This window comes from Staurois parvus, unplaced genomic scaffold (genome assembly GCF_062004578.1).
Source record: "Staurois parvus isolate SC_StPar_1 unplaced genomic scaffold, SC_StPar_1.0 ptg000572l, whole genome shotgun sequence".
Lineage (NCBI taxonomy): Eukaryota > Metazoa > Chordata > Amphibia > Anura > Ranidae > Staurois > Staurois parvus.
In genome coordinates this window covers 7,157,653-7,176,465 of record NW_028318368.1, presented here as the reverse complement: position 1 = coordinate 7,176,465, position 18,813 = coordinate 7,157,653, and the positions used below count along the sequence as shown (strand labels likewise).

The window sequence follows — 18,813 nt, the reverse complement described above, 5'->3', positions numbered from 1 at the left end:
CTTTCCTCCTTCATGGTCCATAATTGGCTCTTGCTCTCCTTCCTTTACCCTCAAGTTCAGATTATTCCCTGTCTCTCCCCATAATCAAATTAGTAAAATGGAACCCTTGACCAAATAAAGTTTACCCAGCTAAAGTTTCTGATTGGGCGGTCATTCATACAGGCATATTTAACTACTTAGAGCACAACAAAACATTCAACTAAAATTAACCCCTTAATAAATGTAAACACATTTGCTAGATTTAGTTATGTATTCTTTTTTAATATATGATTACAGGTCAGAAGCTTAACAGCGTGTATAACGTTTTCTACAGACTTTCATGTATCTTTTCATAAAATTTCTAAATGGTATTAGACTGGTTTTGTATTTTTATATTAGAATAAAATGTCACTAAATATTACATACGACATATAATAATTTATGTGAAGGACCTTACAGAGCTGTCTCCCAGCCTGTGCATTCCCCAGTGGATTGCAATAGAGCATGCAAAAAAGTTGTCATAAAAACTCTCCATCTGCTTTAAGAGAAGAATATTGCTATAAAAAATGTGATAGGTGTGTCTTAAAGGACATGAATGTGAAGGCCTCCATTGCAGACCTCTCCTATACTAGTATAGTGTAATCAGGGCCAGGACATGGTCATCCAGTGCCCAGGGCAAAGATGTCAAAATGCGTGCCCTGTCCCTCCACTCCTTCATGATGTACAAACTTAGGGGATCCTACGCTCAGCAGTCACCTGTCAAAATCACCCTGCAGCTCCTGATCTGGAAGTGTGCAGGTTTTCCAATGCAGTCCCACCACTAGAATCAGAAAGGAGGGGGAGAGAGAACACCACCCGATCTGCCTCCTGGATCTCTCCTTGCCACTCCCAGCGGTGGGCTGAGAGGAGTAGTAAGGCAGGTATTTTCAACCTAAGCAGCGCTATATTAACTGATAGCGAACTGAGGCTACTTAATAAAGGTTTGAAATACGCCCCACCATCTAAACTCAACAAATTCAATACCTATATAGACATACATAGGTTCACTAGAAAATTATCCCTCAAAAGATATTTTTTAAACAAACCTGCCAACACCATGAACCCCAATTTAGATAACAACACTTTTAAGACCTCAAATTTAAGAAACGCTTCTCTTTTTAACCCCCCGGCACATTCCCATATCAATATCTTTAAAAACATGGTGATTAATGATTTAGATAAGCTAAAAATTAAGACCCCGTTCTACCAGTATCACAACCAGAGACAGACAGATGGAATGATTAGGAACCTACTAGATAATAAGGATCTAGTAATACGGTCAGCTGATAAAGGTGGAGGGGTTGTCGTCATGGATAAAAGTCATTACCTTTCACTAGTGCAAAACATCCTTAATGATACTAATACATACATAGAACTACCCAACAACCCTTCGATCCCTTACAAAAAAGCACTCAAACTAATACTCAATAAAGGTTTGAAGTTGGGGATCCTTAACAAAAAAGAAAAGGATTACCTTTGCCCTTCTGTCCCTAAATTACCAGTGATCTATTGCTTACCGAAGGTACATAAAGATCCACTCAATCCACCCGGCCGTCCCATTATAAGTGGAATAGGCTCCCTATGCTCCCGAGTGGGAGAATATATTGATTTCTTTCTTCAGCCCCTTGTTGGTGAAACTCCCTCCTTTCTTAAAGACACTAAACAAGTGCTAGTGGACATTAAGCAAATCACTTTGAAACAGCCCACTTTTCTAGTTACGGCGGACGTCGCTGCCCTATATAGTAATATCAAACATGAGGATGGCTTTGCGGCTGCTGAATATTATCTCAACACAGCAAATGATATACCAGACTTACAAAAAATCTTCATATTGGAATTGTTGACATTCGCTATGAATCACAATTTCTTTTGGTTTAATAATAAATACTATTTGCAAACCACCGGCGTTGCCATGGGCGCAAAGTTTGCACCTAGCCTAGCTAATCTGTTTATGGCACGCTGGGAGGAGGACCTTATTTATGCAAGAGATTGGCCACAATTGTTGTTTTACCGTAGATACATAGACGATATCTTACTGCTATGGGAAGGGGACGAGTTCACACTGGACAACTTTTTTACCACTCTCAATTTTAATAATATCAATATTAAGCTCACTTATCAGCACAGTCAGCAAGAAATAAACTTTCTAGACCTCACTTTGTACTGTGACGGACCTAGTATTTTATCTAAAAGTTATTTTAAAGTTACTGACCGTAACAGTTTTATCCCCAAAGATAGCTGCCATCACCCTAAATGGCTAAGTAATATCCCGAGGGGACAATTTCTTCGTATTTTTAGAAACTGTGACAAGAAAGAGGATTACTTAGTTCAATCTGAAATCCTCAAACAGAGATTTATTGATAAGGGCTATAATGACAATACCCTCGATGATGAAAGACTTGCAGTGGGAGAAAGTAACAGAGCCAATTTACTTACCACGAGGCCAAAGATCCAGACCGAGAAATTTTGTCCTTTCATCACCAACTTTTCCACCCAATATAGGGACATAGCCAAGATAATTAAGAAAAACTGGTCTATTCTGAAGAATGACCCCATTATAGGGCAACATTTACCCGAAATCCCCGATATTACTTACCGCAAGGCACCTCCCCTGAGAAACAGGTTGGCACCTAATATAGTTAATCCACCTAAGCAGCCATCTTTCTTCTTTGACCGGAAAGGGTTTTTCCCTTGTAATAGGTGCATGTTATGTACCCACAACGGTATTCATAAAAACCCAATCAAGACTTTCCGTTCCAATACCACCGGGAGAACTTATGACATTCAATCCACTATAACCTGCAACAGCACGCATGTCGTATACCTCTTAGAATGTGCATGCGGCAAACAATATGTCGGGAGAACGACCAGAAGGCTTCGTGATAGACTAAGGGAGCATTTAACAAATATAAAAAAGGGATTTAGAGAACACTCACTCTCTATGCATTTCCGCCAAACGCATAACAATAATCCACACTCCCTGAAATTCATAGGAATTGACATGATCCAAAGACATTGGAGAGGAACACACAAACGTAGGGCAGTCTCCAAGATAGAAACCAAATGGATTTTTTTACTCAAAACATTTGCTCCACAAGGGTTAAATGTGGATTTGGATCTTAACTGTTTTTTAGACACAAGTTAACGGTCTTTTATTGATTAATTTTATGGCTTTTTAGCTTATGTCTCTGACTTCAACCGAATTTTAGGGTTACCGGGTTTGAACAATCCACGGGGCCCAGCAAGGTTACCAGATATCTAAGGCCTTGATTGTATTGTTACACTCAACACTTTATTTACCCAACCTATTTTACATTGGTTGTTGTACTGTGAGGGTTCACTGTGTTGCCATTTTTCGGCCACATTCTCGGCATTATCATCTATATTCTAGTTTTAATTGCATTTACATTTTATGCATGTAATGCTATGTCATGCTTACATTTTTATAATTTTATATATATTTAATATGTATATATTCCCATATGGCCACCTGTATAAGAACTACGTGTGGTATCACCTATGTAAGTATTGCACTGGGTGACATCCTTATCATTCATGAAGATCGGGTTCTCAATAAACTAGGAACCGAATCTCTGCTATTAAATAACAAATTGTATATGGATGCCAGGTGTTGCCCATATTCCTATATATATGTATGGTATCATTTTAATATATATTATGCATTGTTTATCATTTTAATGTTTATCTTTTACCAGTGTATTCCATGTCCATGTATATATGTATAACTGTACACTATCTGCCCATATCAACACACTTCCATAAGGACATATTTGCGGTATATCTGCCCTGAGACTTGTAGTCCTACTAAGTTCATCACAGGATGACTGCACTCCGGATATATTTAATGAATTTCCTACATTCCCTGAGCACATCAAGCCTGAGAGGTTAATATTATCATTAGCCCTCTATACCGCACTGAATTCTCTCCCCCTGGGTTGATCTGTCATCCTAGACAGCAACCATAGATTGTGACCCTCCCTCCTGTTATTTCTGTCCTCAGTGGCAGTATCCTTAGACTGGGTCTCCAAGAAAATGGCCGCCGAGCGCGATCTGCGCATGCGCGGAATATTGGCAATGACGCGATAGCGTCGGACTGCGCATGCGCGAGGCACCCGATCCGCGCATGCGCAGTAGCGGTAATTTACCGCGATTTGTGCCCATAAGCTTTTCAGGCACCACACTATAAATAGGTGTCCTCCAACACTAGCCCACTCCCTTTGAAAACGTGCAGTTGCCACGAAACGCGTTAGGGAGATGCTATTTGACCCACAACCACTACCCACATGGTCCACACCTTGACACGGGCGGCCATCTTTGGAAGTGTATATTGCACCATGTAAGTGCGTTTTTTGTTTACTACTCCATAATAAAAGTTATCACACTATCGGAAGCCTCTCTTTTGGGTTATTTCTGAGCCCTTAAGGTGATTCCTGGTCCTTGAGCGCACATCGCACCCCGGGAGGTCGCTGACACAAGGATTCTACTGCATACCGGATGAACGTTTACTCCACCGGATACCTGGGAATTCCATTACTGGAGAGGACACGGATGACTCTGGTGACCATAGTAGAGACGACCACCATTCCGGCAGGTTCCCTGATCCAGTGACCAGGAGTAGGTCATTTTACTCCAATGCGCTTTTATTTGCGCTATCTGGTTAGTGCATTCCACAGCCATATTTCCTACCACAGATGTCACAGATTTACGTCACTCCGATGATAGATTGACTTTGACACCTTTATCACCATTTATACCTTCTTAACCATGAGAATGTTATAATATTAGTTGCATAAGACTATTATGATAGCTGCGTTTATATCTTATTAAGTGGTCACTCCGTATTATGAGATAGATCTATTCACTCTAGCGCTGCATGTTTTTGTATATGATTGTCCACCACGAGGCGTTTTGGAGGCTTGCCTTTCATGCCAGCTGCTTCTCTATTTCGCTCTAAAAACTGTCCAGCGCTCGTTATACTCCTTTTTCCATTTATACGAAGTACCTCTTTACAACTGAGCAGCAGGATCACTATTATATGTTGGTTTGAGTTGAGGTCCAGCACTTTTTAGTTAAGAGCACGGAATCTCATATCAATATGGATATTTTTGAATACAGATCCAAAAGATCTGCTATAACTGAGGATGTATTCACCCATGAAAGAGAACCGAATAACTTGCATGGACTTTTTGTCCATCTATCTAATCACATCACGGCAGAAATCCGCACCCTATGGGATATCTCTTTCCTGGAGAAATACATCAAAGAAGGCATGGTACCCAGGTCCCTGAGGTGGGAAGTACCCCCTGAAACAGAAGATATCAACAGTGAGGCTGATTGGTATTTATTTTTCAATAATAAAGGTTTAGAGTTACTTAATTTCCTTATCTTGAGGAAAAGACTCAAACTTTCCCACCTAGATAAAGAGATTAACAAAACCAAAGAAACACTCACTCCATTTATGGACCAAGAAGAATACAAACAAGAATCAGATAAATTACGATTACTTGTAGATAAAACTGAAAGGGAACAGAGAAACAAAAAGAGGAAGAAATACATTAGAGATAGCAATGACTATAAAGAAAAGTCTGTCTTTAAATGGGAAGCTAAGAAATATGAATTTATTACCACTACCAATACAGAAACTAACCTCACACATCCAATACCACATAATGGGGGGAAAGGAGCATTTCCTAAGAAAGGTCAGCCTCCTCTACATACCCCAGTGGATAGAGTGAGGAGACTCTCCTATGCTACACCCAGACGTGATTACAATATCCCTACTTTCAATAGATTTGAGGCGTTTAACCATGGACATGGGCCCCAGAGGGGAGAGGCTAATTACTATCCTCCATCCAACTACAAACATCCTCATACTAAGAACACTCCACGGAGGCACAATCAATATAAATCAGGTAAACATGATTACAATCAGAGACCCCAGTCCAGCAAAGGAAGGGAGTATCGTCCTGATGAATGGAAATACTTTCCCGACCAACAATTAGATAATCGTCCCCATAACACTGGGTATAGACAATATTACCAGACACCTCCCAGAAATGGGTATAATAATAATATACAGCACAGGGAAACACAGCAGGACAATAGATACCCACAGGGCCCACACCCACAAGATTATAGAGATCAATATGATTACGATTATCCGCCTAGATCCCATCAGCAAGAAAACCCAAACTCTTTTTTAGGGAAAGGTACGGGAAAAAAACGCAATATAAGACAAGAGGAAGACGAGCCGGAAGACGAGTCAATAGACAAAAGAAGGAGGATTTAAGTAAGGCAGGTATTTTCAACCTAAGCAGCGCTATATTAACTGATAGCGAACTGAGGCTACTTAATAAAGGTTTGAAATACGCCCCACCATCTAAACTCAACAAATTCAATACCTATATAGACATACATAGGTTCACTAGAAAATTATCCCTCAAAAGATATTTTTTAAACAAACCTGCCAACACCATGAACCCCAATTTAGATAACAACACTTTTAAGACCTCAAATTTAAGAAACGCTTCTCTTTTTAACCCCCCGGCACATTCCCATATCAATATCTTTAAAAACATGGTGATTAATGATTTAGATAAGCTAAAAATTAAGACCCCGTTCTACCAGTATCACAACCAGAGACAGACAGATGGAATGATTAGGAACCTACTAGATAATAAGGATCTAGTAATACGGTCAGCTGATAAAGGTGGAGGGGTTGTCGTCATGGATAAAAGTCATTACCTTTCACTAGTGCAAAACATCCTTAATGATACTAATACATACATAGAACTACCCAACAACCCTTCGATCCCTTACAAAAAAGCACTCAAACTAATACTCAATAAAGGTTTGAAGTTGGGGATCCTTAACAAAAAAGAAAAGGATTACCTTTGCCCTTCTGTCCCTAAATTACCAGTGATCTATTGCTTACCGAAGGTACATAAAGATCCACTCAATCCACCCGGCCGTCCCATTATAAGTGGAATAGGCTCCCTATGCTCCCGAGTGGGAGAATATATTGATTTCTTTCTTCAGCCCCTTGTTGGTGAAACTCCCTCCTTTCTTAAAGACACTAAACAAGTGCTAGTGGACATTAAGCAAATCACTTTGAAACAGCCCACTTTTCTAGTTACGGCGGACGTCGCTGCCCTATATAGTAATATCAAACATGAGGATGGCTTTGCGGCTGCTGAATATTATCTCAACACAGCAAATGATATACCAGACTTACAAAAAATCTTCATATTGGAATTGTTGACATTCGCTATGAATCACAATTTCTTTTGGTTTAATAATAAATACTATTTGCAAACCACCGGCGTTGCCATGGGCGCAAAGTTTGCACCTAGCCTAGCTAATCTGTTTATGGCACGCTGGGAGGAGGACCTTATTTATGCAAGAGATTGGCCACAATTGTTGTTTTACCGTAGATACATAGACGATATCTTACTGCTATGGGAAGGGGACGAGTTCACACTGGACAACTTTTTTACCACTCTCAATTTTAATAATATCAATATTAAGCTCACTTATCAGCACAGTCAGCAAGAAATAAACTTTCTAGACCTCACTTTGTACTGTGACGGACCTAGTATTTTATCTAAAAGTTATTTTAAAGTTACTGACCGTAACAGTTTTATCCCCAAAGATAGCTGCCATCACCCTAAATGGCTAAGTAATATCCCGAGGGGACAATTTCTTCGTATTTTTAGAAACTGTGACAAGAAAGAGGATTACTTAGTTCAATCTGAAATCCTCAAACAGAGATTTATTGATAAGGGCTATAATGACAATACCCTCGATGATGAAAGACTTGCAGTGGGAGAAAGTAACAGAGCCAATTTACTTACCACGAGGCCAAAGATCCAGACCGAGAAATTTTGTCCTTTCATCACCAACTTTTCCACCCAATATAGGGACATAGCCAAGATAATTAAGAAAAACTGGTCTATTCTGAAGAATGACCCCATTATAGGGCAACATTTACCCGAAATCCCCGATATTACTTACCGCAAGGCACCTCCCCTGAGAAACAGGTTGGCACCTAATATAGTTAATCCACCTAAGCAGCCATCTTTCTTCTTTGACCGGAAAGGGTTTTTCCCTTGTAATAGGTGCATGTTATGTACCCACAACGGTATTCATAAAAACCCAATCAAGACTTTCCGTTCCAATACCACCGGGAGAACTTATGACATTCAATCCACTATAACCTGCAACAGCACGCATGTCGTATACCTCTTAGAATGTGCATGCGGCAAACAATATGTCGGGAGAACGACCAGAAGGCTTCGTGATAGACTAAGGGAGCATTTAACAAATATAAAAAAGGGATTTAGAGAACACTCACTCTCTATGCATTTCCGCCAAACGCATAACAATAATCCACACTCCCTGAAATTCATAGGAATTGACATGATCCAAAGACATTGGAGAGGAACACACAAACGTAGGGCAGTCTCCAAGATAGAAACCAAATGGATTTTTTTACTCAAAACATTTGCTCCACAAGGGTTAAATGTGGATTTGGATCTTAACTGTTTTTTAGACACAAGTTAACGGTCTTTTATTGATTAATTTTATGGCTTTTTAGCTTATGTCTCTGACTTCAACCGAATTTTAGGGTTACCGGGTTTGAACAATCCACGGGGCCCAGCAAGGTTACCAGATATCTAAGGCCTTGATTGTATTGTTACACTCAACACTTTATTTACCCAACCTATTTTACATTGGTTGTTGTACTGTGAGGGTTCACTGTGTTGCCATTTTTCGGCCACATTCTCGGCATTATCATCTATATTCTAGTTTTAATTGCATTTACATTTTATGCATGTAATGCTATGTCATGCTTACATTTTTATAATTTTATATATATTTAATATGTATATATTCCCATATGGCCACCTGTATAAGAACTACGTGTGGTATCACCTATGTAAGTATTGCACTGGGTGACATCCTTATCATTCATGAAGATCGGGTTCTCAATAAACTAGGAACCGAATCTCTGCTATTAAATAACAAATTGTATATGGATGCCAGGTGTTGCCCATATTCCTATATATATGTATGGTATCATTTTAATATATATTATGCATTGTTTATCATTTTAATGTTTATCTTTTACCAGTGTATTCCATGTCCATGTATATATGTATAACTGTACACTATCTGCCCATATCAACACACTTCCATAAGGACATATTTGCGGTATATCTGCCCTGAGACTTGTAGTCCTACTAAGTTCATCACAGGATGACTGCACTCCGGATATATTTAATGAATTTCCTACATTCCCTGAGCACATCAAGCCTGAGAGGTTAATATTATCATTAGCCCTCTATACCGCACTGAATTCTCTCCCCCTGGGTTGATCTGTCATCCTAGACAGCAACCATAGATTGTGACCCTCCCTCCTGTTATTTCTGTCCTCAGTGGCAGTATCCTTAGACTGGGTCTCCAAGAAAATGGCCGCCGAGCGCGATCTGCGCATGCGCGGAATATTGGCAATGACGCGATAGCGTCGGACTGCGCATGCGCGAGGCACCCGATCCGCGCATGCGCAGTAGCGGTAATTTACCGCGATTTGTGCCCATAAGCTTTTCAGGCACCACACTATAAATAGGTGTCCTCCAACACTAGCCCACTCCCTTTGAAAACGTGCAGTTGCCACGAAACGCGTTAGGGAGATGCTATTTGACCCACAACCACTACCCACATGGTCCACACCTTGACACGGGCGGCCATCTTTGGAAGTGTATATTGCACCATGTAAGTGCGTTTTTTGTTTACTACTCCATAATAAAAGTTATCACACTATCGGAAGCCTCTCTTTTGGGTTATTTCTGAGCCCTTAAGGTGATTCCTGGTCCTTGAGCGCACATCGCACCCCGGGAGGTCGCTGACACAAGGATTCTACTGCATACCGGATGAACGTTTACTCCACCGGATACCTGGGAATTCCATTACTGGAGAGGACACGGATGACTCTGGTGACCATAGTAGAGACGACCACCATTCCGGCAGGTTCCCTGATCCAGTGACCAGGAGTAGGTCATTTTACTCCAATGCGCTTTTATTTGCGCTATCTGGTTAGTGCATTCCACAGCCATATTTCCTACCACAGATGTCACAGATTTACGTCACTCCGATGATAGATTGACTTTGACACCTTTATCACCATTTATACCTTCTTAACCATGAGAATGTTATAATATTAGTTGCATAAGACTATTATGATAGCTGCGTTTATATCTTATTAAGTGGTCACTCCGTATTATGAGATAGATCTATTCACTCTAGCGCTGCATGTTTTTGTATATGATAGTAATGCCTCTGTCACTACTCCTGTCAGCCTTGTAAAACAAGGAAGGTCCCTCCATCCCTACAATACACCACTGCATCCAGGGAAGCTGTCCACCCCTTTTTCCCAGCCTTGAGTGTAATGACAAATTCACTGTAAGGTTCCCTGTGTAGCCAGGTGCCAACTATTTTATAATGGAAACCAAGTGACACTGACAAGGGGAACTAGGGGTTAAGCATTTCCCCTCTAGTGCCCAGTATTCAGACTATTACATTACCTCCGATCAGCGGAGTGAAAGAGCTTATCTTCTGATTGACAGCAGAGGACCTTGGGACCCGTAGTCCTGCTACCACCCGTCACTGCATTCCTGGGTGCTGTTTGAAGTACACATCCCAGGAGCCACCTAGCAAAGAGAATTGTGGGAGACCCTATATATTTGACTGTGTTTGGCGGTCTCACTCTCAAGGCTTGGGACTTTAGACAGGATGATGGGAGTCTGGCGTTCTGTACACAGTTGCAGCAGACCCTTGTGACAAGTTACAGTGATATTCTGGACAGCGAATCTGCAGAGCTGTGTCACAGATCACTAGACGTGGTTCTGCAGCTGTTCATCTTCCAAGTTACTCCATAACTTCCACAGCCCATCTCTGCGCTCCTGCTTCTGCTTCAATGTGCTGATAGCCTGCTGGGTGACCATCCCTTACGCCTCAGCTGAGACTCAAAGACCTGCACAGCATATACTGTTCCTGTGGAGGCTGCATCAGGGGCGTCCCTATGGTTGCTGTCACCTGGTGCGATACCACTTAGTGACATCCCCTCCGTCGATCCCCACAGAATGGATCGGATCTGCAGAATGGATCAGAATCTGATCCATTATGCTCCCCAATCCACAAATCCGATCCATCCTGCGGGGATCATCGGCATGCAACCTATACGGGGTGACACCGGATCAGCTCCACGAAAAGGTAAGTTGTAAAGCAAGCCGACGATCCCCGCAGGATGGAACGGATCTGCAGATTGGGGAGCATAATGGATTGGACTCCGATCCATTATGCTCAAACCGCAGATTCGATCCATCCTGCGGGGATTGTCGGCTTGCTTTACAACTTACCTTTTCGTGGAGCTGATCCGGTGTCACCCGTGTGGTAGGTGTCACCTGGTGTGGCACGCACCCCCTGCACCTGCCTAGGGATGTCCCTGGGCTACATCCATATCAGGATTGGTGAGTAGGTTTATGCCTAACCCCTTCTGTCATTTAACTGCTTAGAGACACTGCATGCAGACATCTTTATACTTCAGCCACAGAGGAACCCTTGCTATTATCACTTCAGTTGTTTACCTGCTTAACATTTCTGGCCTATAAATACCCAACATCATGCACGGGTCCACAACGTGCTAGCAGAAGGCAAGTTCCCTCTAAACTGGAACTGTCTCTTATACAAGTCATGAATACCTGCTCATCCATTTAAGGAAGCACTCTACCCTTGTATTACATTATTAGAAAATAGAATATTATAGTGACAATTAGCTCAGTGCGCCAGTGGTCCAGAGCTTGCTGATGAGTTCCTAAGTCTCTCCCCCTTCAACCAGTGTTGTCTTTGACAGTTACCTTTATTTGTATCTAATCTGTAGAGAAAAGTTTTATGTGCTTTAGAAAATGATTTTGATCTATTCAACTGTTAATCAAATAATCAAAGCCCTTGCTTACCAGCATTCAATATAACAATATTTGCTTAGAATTGTGTCTCTCGTTTTCATCAGACTCTGTGCCAGTGTTCTTTATAACCAATCTGGTGAGCATTGTTTCTGTGTTTAAGTATGTCTGAACCTAGAGTGTCAGAAGGGTTGAGGGGCTTGCAAAGTCAGGGCAACAACTGGAATCAACTAGCAGCCCGCACAGGGGTAGCGCTACAACTGTGTGATTTTTTTTCGTGATAGTGGATTAACTGGATAACATTTGTTATGAGTAACATTTGTTGTATTGCATTTATTATATTCACAGGAAAGCTTCTGAAAGCAGAGTATATATTAAGTAGCCTAATAAGCAACAATGGAGCAACAGGTAAGAAACATAGTGAACCTTAATGAGGATGGAGCTGTGTGCTCTTTGGGGATTCATTTATTTACCTAAAAGTGCAGCCAAAATGTTTTTTAGTTTTTGATTATATAGGGAGGGGTTTGAAGATGAAGATATTGATTACCCTAGGTAATATTTAATATTTATATTTAATATATTTAATATAATAATATATATTTAATTATATTTAATAATAGATATTTAATGTAGTTTATACAAATGTTTAATAAAGACATGAACTCATTAAGGGACACATTCATCCAAAGTTCTACTTTTAGGTGGCCACCAATGAGTTGCATTATCTGCTGGCTTTAGCATGGGTCTCTGTCCCCTCCCACAAAGTCATTTTATCCGCTTGTGGACCTCCTACTGCGGTTTTACTGTGGCAGAGCGGCCCCGCTGTACATCATCTGGCATTACCAATTAGGGTCTGTCTCCCGCCACCCCTTCTGTGCTGTCATTCGCATTTACTGGAGATGTCAGTGTCATATAGTCAGTTCACACCTAGCATCAGTTAGTGTCAGATTGCTCAAAGCACTATCACAGTCTCACTATAAGTCGCTGATCACTACCATTCATACTAGTATGATAAATAAATAAAAAATCGAGTATATATACCTTTGCTTGTAGATGCTAAATCTTTTGCTCAAACTAATTAATATCCACTTATTGTGACTTTTTCTTTTACAAAAGACATGTAACAGAATACATTTGGCCTTATGAAGATATGTGATTTATTTTTTTACCGGAAATGTTTTATAACAGAAAATAGAAACATTTTTTTTTCAACATTTTAAGTCCTTTTTTGTTTATATAATAAAAAATAAAAAACCCAAATACCACTAAAAGAAAGCTCTAATTGTGTGAAAAAAAATGGTATGAATTTCATGCAGGTACAGTTTTGCATGACCACGCAATTCCCAGTTAAAATAGTACAGTGCCGAATAGCAAAAAAGGCCCTGGTCATGAAGGGGGTAAAGTCTTCCAGAGCTGAAGTGGTTATAGGTGTTAATTGCTTGTATTTGCTTCTCCTAATTATTTATTTTTCATTTTGGAGAATCTATGGGAAGATGTATGACACCAAATTTGACTTTTGTAATAGAAGTGGTATTTGAGCAGTACTTCAAATTGCAGGCTATAATAAAATTGTGCAGGTATACTTTAAAAAGTCAGAATATAAAACTGTTAGTGCATTCTTCAATGATATTTGATTGTCACACTTTAAGGTTCCTTCTTGAAAACCAGCCTAAGCTTGTAATACATATCCATATATGCTTAAGGTTATTGCAGTGAAATACTATTTCGCGAAAGTCTGTTAAAATGTGTGTATTGTATAAAAGGTATAGATTAAATGGTGAAATACTAACTTATAAAGTTCATTTAAAACAGTTTATATGATATACATTTTTTCTATTATCCTTTTACTTTTTTGAAAAATAACCAGGCACCTGGCTATATTCTGAAGAGAGTGATAGAATTTTAGTCCAGTCTGTATGCATCCAGATCAGGGGACAAATCCTGCAGAAATTAGGTAAGGAGCCATATATACATTTATTATTGTTATGTCTTAAAATTTTAAGTTCTTAGCTTTACTCTATTTTCATCTACTTCCCGTAGAATTATCTAAATTATTGCAGGAAGTAAGAGTATTGTGCTATTTACTTTAACACCGTTGCAATCTTTCCAAGGAAGAAAGATGTGAACATGTGGCTCTTGGTACTGTGGCACCAATATTGCACACTTCAAATCTCAGTGTTTGTGTGAATTTAAGGAGCCATCTTCAGAGACTGTTATGGGGTCAACTGCTGCAGTTAAAAATAACTGTTGAGACCAGAATTATGCTTACATTGCCCTAATCCTCAGAGCCATGTTTTGACAGCTCTATTCCCATCAAAGGATTAGGGTACAATAAACAATCCATTACAATTACCTCCCACACTACTTTTTATTTCTGACTTCATGGAGTTCTTTCTTAACAATTGGAGACCACACTACTTCTGCTGGGGAATTTCTGCATGGAAATGGGCTTTAAACGGATGCCTTAGATGAAAGGAAACCAGAACACACAAGCACATTCACATACGGACATACTTATATAAATGAGTAACAATAAAGCACCTAGCAATGGTGGTTGTACCAGCACATTTTATGTCATAATACAAGATGAAATATTCTTGAAAAAATTCCACAGCTTATATTATGTTGCTATTCCAGATACTGAAATAGTAATAATTAACTTAGTAAAATACTTTAATTTGACATTTATAGAGGATACGTACCTACCATTACATACTCTATAAGTGACCACCTTGAAAAATGTATCCAAATGTCACTATATCGCGCACGATGCAAAAAATGAACACCCGAAAAAACAAAAAATTATGAAAAATGTATTGCTGCCACTATACCTTGCTTTAAAGATCATAAAATGTGAGTATCACCCCTATTTAGTGATTATAAGTGGTGCATACACTTAACAGTGTTATCATCAAAACATTAGTGATAAATCTCCAATTATCACTCATACGTTATATATCATTCATTAGTGCATATCCTAACAATTATCTTTGTAACCAAAAAATAAATGAATAATAAAAATTAATAAATACAACACATAATGTGATATCTCAAAAAAAGTCATGTGACATAAAAATTATGTATAATAAATAAAATAAAAAATAAAATATATATATATTATTAAAAAAGTCCCGTGATGAAAGATGATAAAGAAGAAATTAAAGTCCAGTGATGAAATAACTTCATGTGGCGAAAAACTTTAAGGTAATAGAAAACCACTTAGGTGTGCACTCACCAGATATTGCCTTTGTTAAAGCATACTCGAGGATATCCACTAATTTAACCAAGAGGTTCCTCCAAGAACAGCCCACTTAATGATTGATTGCCAGGATAATTCAAAACTCCATTCCACCATATCATGAAAAGAGAAGAACAAAGAATCCGCTCCAATAGTGTATTACCCAAGATAGATTTATTTACTCCATTTAATGCACTTACAATGTTAAAAACATCAACAAGCCCAAATAGTGTGTCTTTGTGACCAGCAGATACCGCATGGTGCTCCCACCACCTCCGGAACTGTTGGACACAACGCCGTCACGTCACTTCCGCTTATGGATCTACGTCACTTCTGGTCTGCTGCACCGTCATGCCTTGACGAGTTTCATCATATCCTGACTTACTCATAGGGGTCTATGCGGTATCTGCTGGTCACAAAGACACACTATTTGGGCTTGTTGATGTTTTTAACATTGTAAGTGCATTACTTGGAGTAAATAAATCTATCTATCTTGGGTAATATACTATTAGAGTGGATTCTTTGTTCTTCTTTTTTCTTTTACAATTAATTTTATTATAGATAGCACAACAACATAGAAACAGTCAGGGACAAGCTCATTGATACAAAAAAAGTAAGATGTACAGTTCTGTTGATGAAGGACATAACAGATGCACTGAAATATTGACAAGGAGAGAAATGTATAAAAACACAATCTCAAAAGGGATGGAATGAGACCCTTTAAAACTGTGTTAACAGCAAATAGTAACCAATGAGCTGGTGGGCAAGAACCAAGGATAGTCACCAAAGTCGCATACAGATGGTAGGAAAAGCTGAGCATAAAATCCCACTGGACGCATATCAGAACTCTACACCTAGGACTTCCAAGAAAGTCCAATTGGTGTATAAAACGGTACAGGCACAGTTCTCAAGGGGTATCTCAATCAGTGCATATAACATAAAAACTGACAGAAACAAAACATAAACAAAAAAAAGAAAGGGAGAGAAAAGCGTAGAAAGAAGAAACAAGAATAGTAATAGAGTGTGAGCCTGGTGTTGTATCTGTAAAATTCATCTGATTGTGTCCCCTGCTTGTCTATGGGGGACAAAGCCCACCTGGTCTTTTTTGATCAGACGAAAAAGGAAAGAGTTCAAAGGAGTAGATAAAATTTTTGGAAGGATTTTCATATCGACGTTAATAAGAGAGATTGGTCTATAATTCGCCCAAGAGGAATGGTCCCGGTCCGGTTTCGGGATCATGACCATATTAACAGTCACCAAGTCAGGGGGAAAAGCTGAACCTCCTTTCCCCGCATTAAACATGGCTGCGAGATGAGGGGCCAGAACATCTGCCAGTTTTGTAAAGTACAAGGCCGTATAGCCATCAGGTCCTGGATGTTTGCTAGTCTTCAAATCGGCGATACATTGCAAGACTTCCGATATTTGAATATCTCGGTCCATCAAGTGTTCTTCTCTTTTCATGGTATGGTGGAATGGAGTTTTGTATTATCCTGGCAATCAATCATTAAGTGGGCTGTTCTTGGAGGAACCTCTTGGTTAAATTAGTGGATATCCTCTTGAGTATGCTTTAACAAATCCAATATCTGGTGAGTGCACACCTGAGTGAGGGTGCACAGTGGGCACTGCAAAAGGTTTTCTATACTTTAAAGTTTTTCGCCACATGAAGATATTTCATCACTGGACTTTAATTTCTTCTTTATCATCTTTCATCACGGGACTTTTTTAATTATATATATATATATATTCTATTTTATTTTATTTTATTTATTAAATATAATTTTTATGTCACGGGACTTTTTTTGAGATATCACATTATGTGTTGCATTTATTCATTTGTATTTTTTATTATTAATTTATTTTTTTGTGACAGAGATAATGGTTAAGATATGCATTAATGAATGATTTACAATGTATGAGTGATAATTGGAGATTTATCACTAACGTTTTGATGATAACACTGTGAAGTGTTTGCGCTGCTTGTATTTACTAAATAGGGGTGATACTCAAATTTTTTGACCTACTATTACATGTTTGGAAAATACTAAGGGGTTAGTGATCTTCACTTTAAATATTCATCTCTTTTATTGCTATGTTATCTTTGACTGAGGAAATGCTTCACATTTTAGCTACTGACTTCGCCAATCTAAATCTGGAACAATCAGTGCCCTCTGCTCTCTTAACTCTGCCTGCCACCTGCAGCAGCTACTAGAGCAGGGGTGTCAAACTAGCGACCCTCCCGCTGTTGCAAAACTATAAGTCCCACCATGCCTCTGCCTTTGGGAGTCATGCTTGTAACTGTCAATCTTGGGGGATTGTAGTGTGGCAGCAGCTGGAAGGCCGCCAGTTTGACACCCATGTACTAGAGGATCTTCTTTTTGCAGAAGACATCATCTGTTTGGCATTATAAAGAGTGTGGCAGTAGAAATTAGATTTTTTTTGTGATGTTTTCTTCAGAGGGCTGGCAAGGGATCCTCATTGGAAAATCTCTCTGCTACTCTGCAGTAAGACATGCTGTTAAAATGGGATCCATATGTGTTGTTTCCTAGTCAGGTGACTCTGGCCATCACATGACCTGTTATCCATAGAGTTACGTGATGCACTCTCTCCACATTTAGCATGTCCCCAATAAAATGTAGCGGCTCTGCAAAGAATGAAATGCAAACACATAATGCAGATTGCAGACATTCCATCAAAAATCTATCACTTTACTGCACTTACATAGTTTCCAAAGAGTAAAAGCATACGTATAATATCACAGCCGAATTAAACAGGGTGTCCCATCTTGGGTTTCATCTAATTCCACTTAATCAGGGTATCTGAAGAACTATAATTAGCTACACCAATGTATACTCCTGATATCCTTCCCACACGCGAATTAAACACTAAGGCTAGCCATACATTATACAATATTCTTGAGATTTTTGATTTAGATTTACCAAAAACCATATAATAGGAGGTCAAAACTAACAACACTTTCAATTGTATCCAATTAGGTAGGCTCTTTCACTACATAGATGAAGGTAAATCTAAAGGAAATTGGGCAGAAATTGGACAGCCTGTATGGACAACCTTACATACCAGTTGCAAATCATAAATGCTTTTGCAATTTAACCTCTATATTTTACAAGTCATTCTAAGACATTCTAAAACAGTCCTCAAAATTACATAATGTCCCACTGCGGTATTTCCACCATCATCTCTAAATAAAGCATAAGCTAGTTATTGGACAGTTCAGTCAGCCCTTAAATATAAAAAAAATAGCACAACTCACCTAGCAACAAACAAAATGTTTTCCTACAATATACTGAGGCAGAGAAAGCAAACACCTCAATAAGGGATACTAGCTCTGGATTGCGGTGTGATAACGTGCAGCTGGAGGACCGGGGTTTACAGAATGTTAGTTAGCAGTGTGAACTATATTTTGAACCTCAGTGAAGTATTGACAGTAAAGGGAGCACCTATATTCCAAGGACTATAGCTCATTATACATATCGTAATATGACTATGGTGGCAGTTCCCTACATTGGTATTGTAATGTACCAGGTGATGGACTCTGAAATGCAGAGGAAGGCCTCT

General features: G+C 39.3%; 1 protein-coding gene across 4 annotated transcripts in view; it reads left to right on the top strand.

The window, feature by feature from the left end:
• The window catches only part of ALPK1 (alpha kinase 1), a 159,509-nt gene that overhangs the window by 101,022 nt on the left and 39,674 nt on the right, over window positions 1-18,813 (top strand). For all 4 annotated transcript variants that reach the window (XM_089691850.1, XM_089691852.1, XM_089691851.1 and 1 more), the window contains exons 6-7: window positions 12,348-12,407; window positions 13,867-13,953. In XM_089691850.1, coding sequence (XP_089547976.1) covers window positions 12,348-12,407; window positions 13,867-13,953 — 147 coding nt within the window. The remainder of the gene's footprint in view (window positions 1-12,347; window positions 12,408-13,866; window positions 13,954-18,813) is intronic.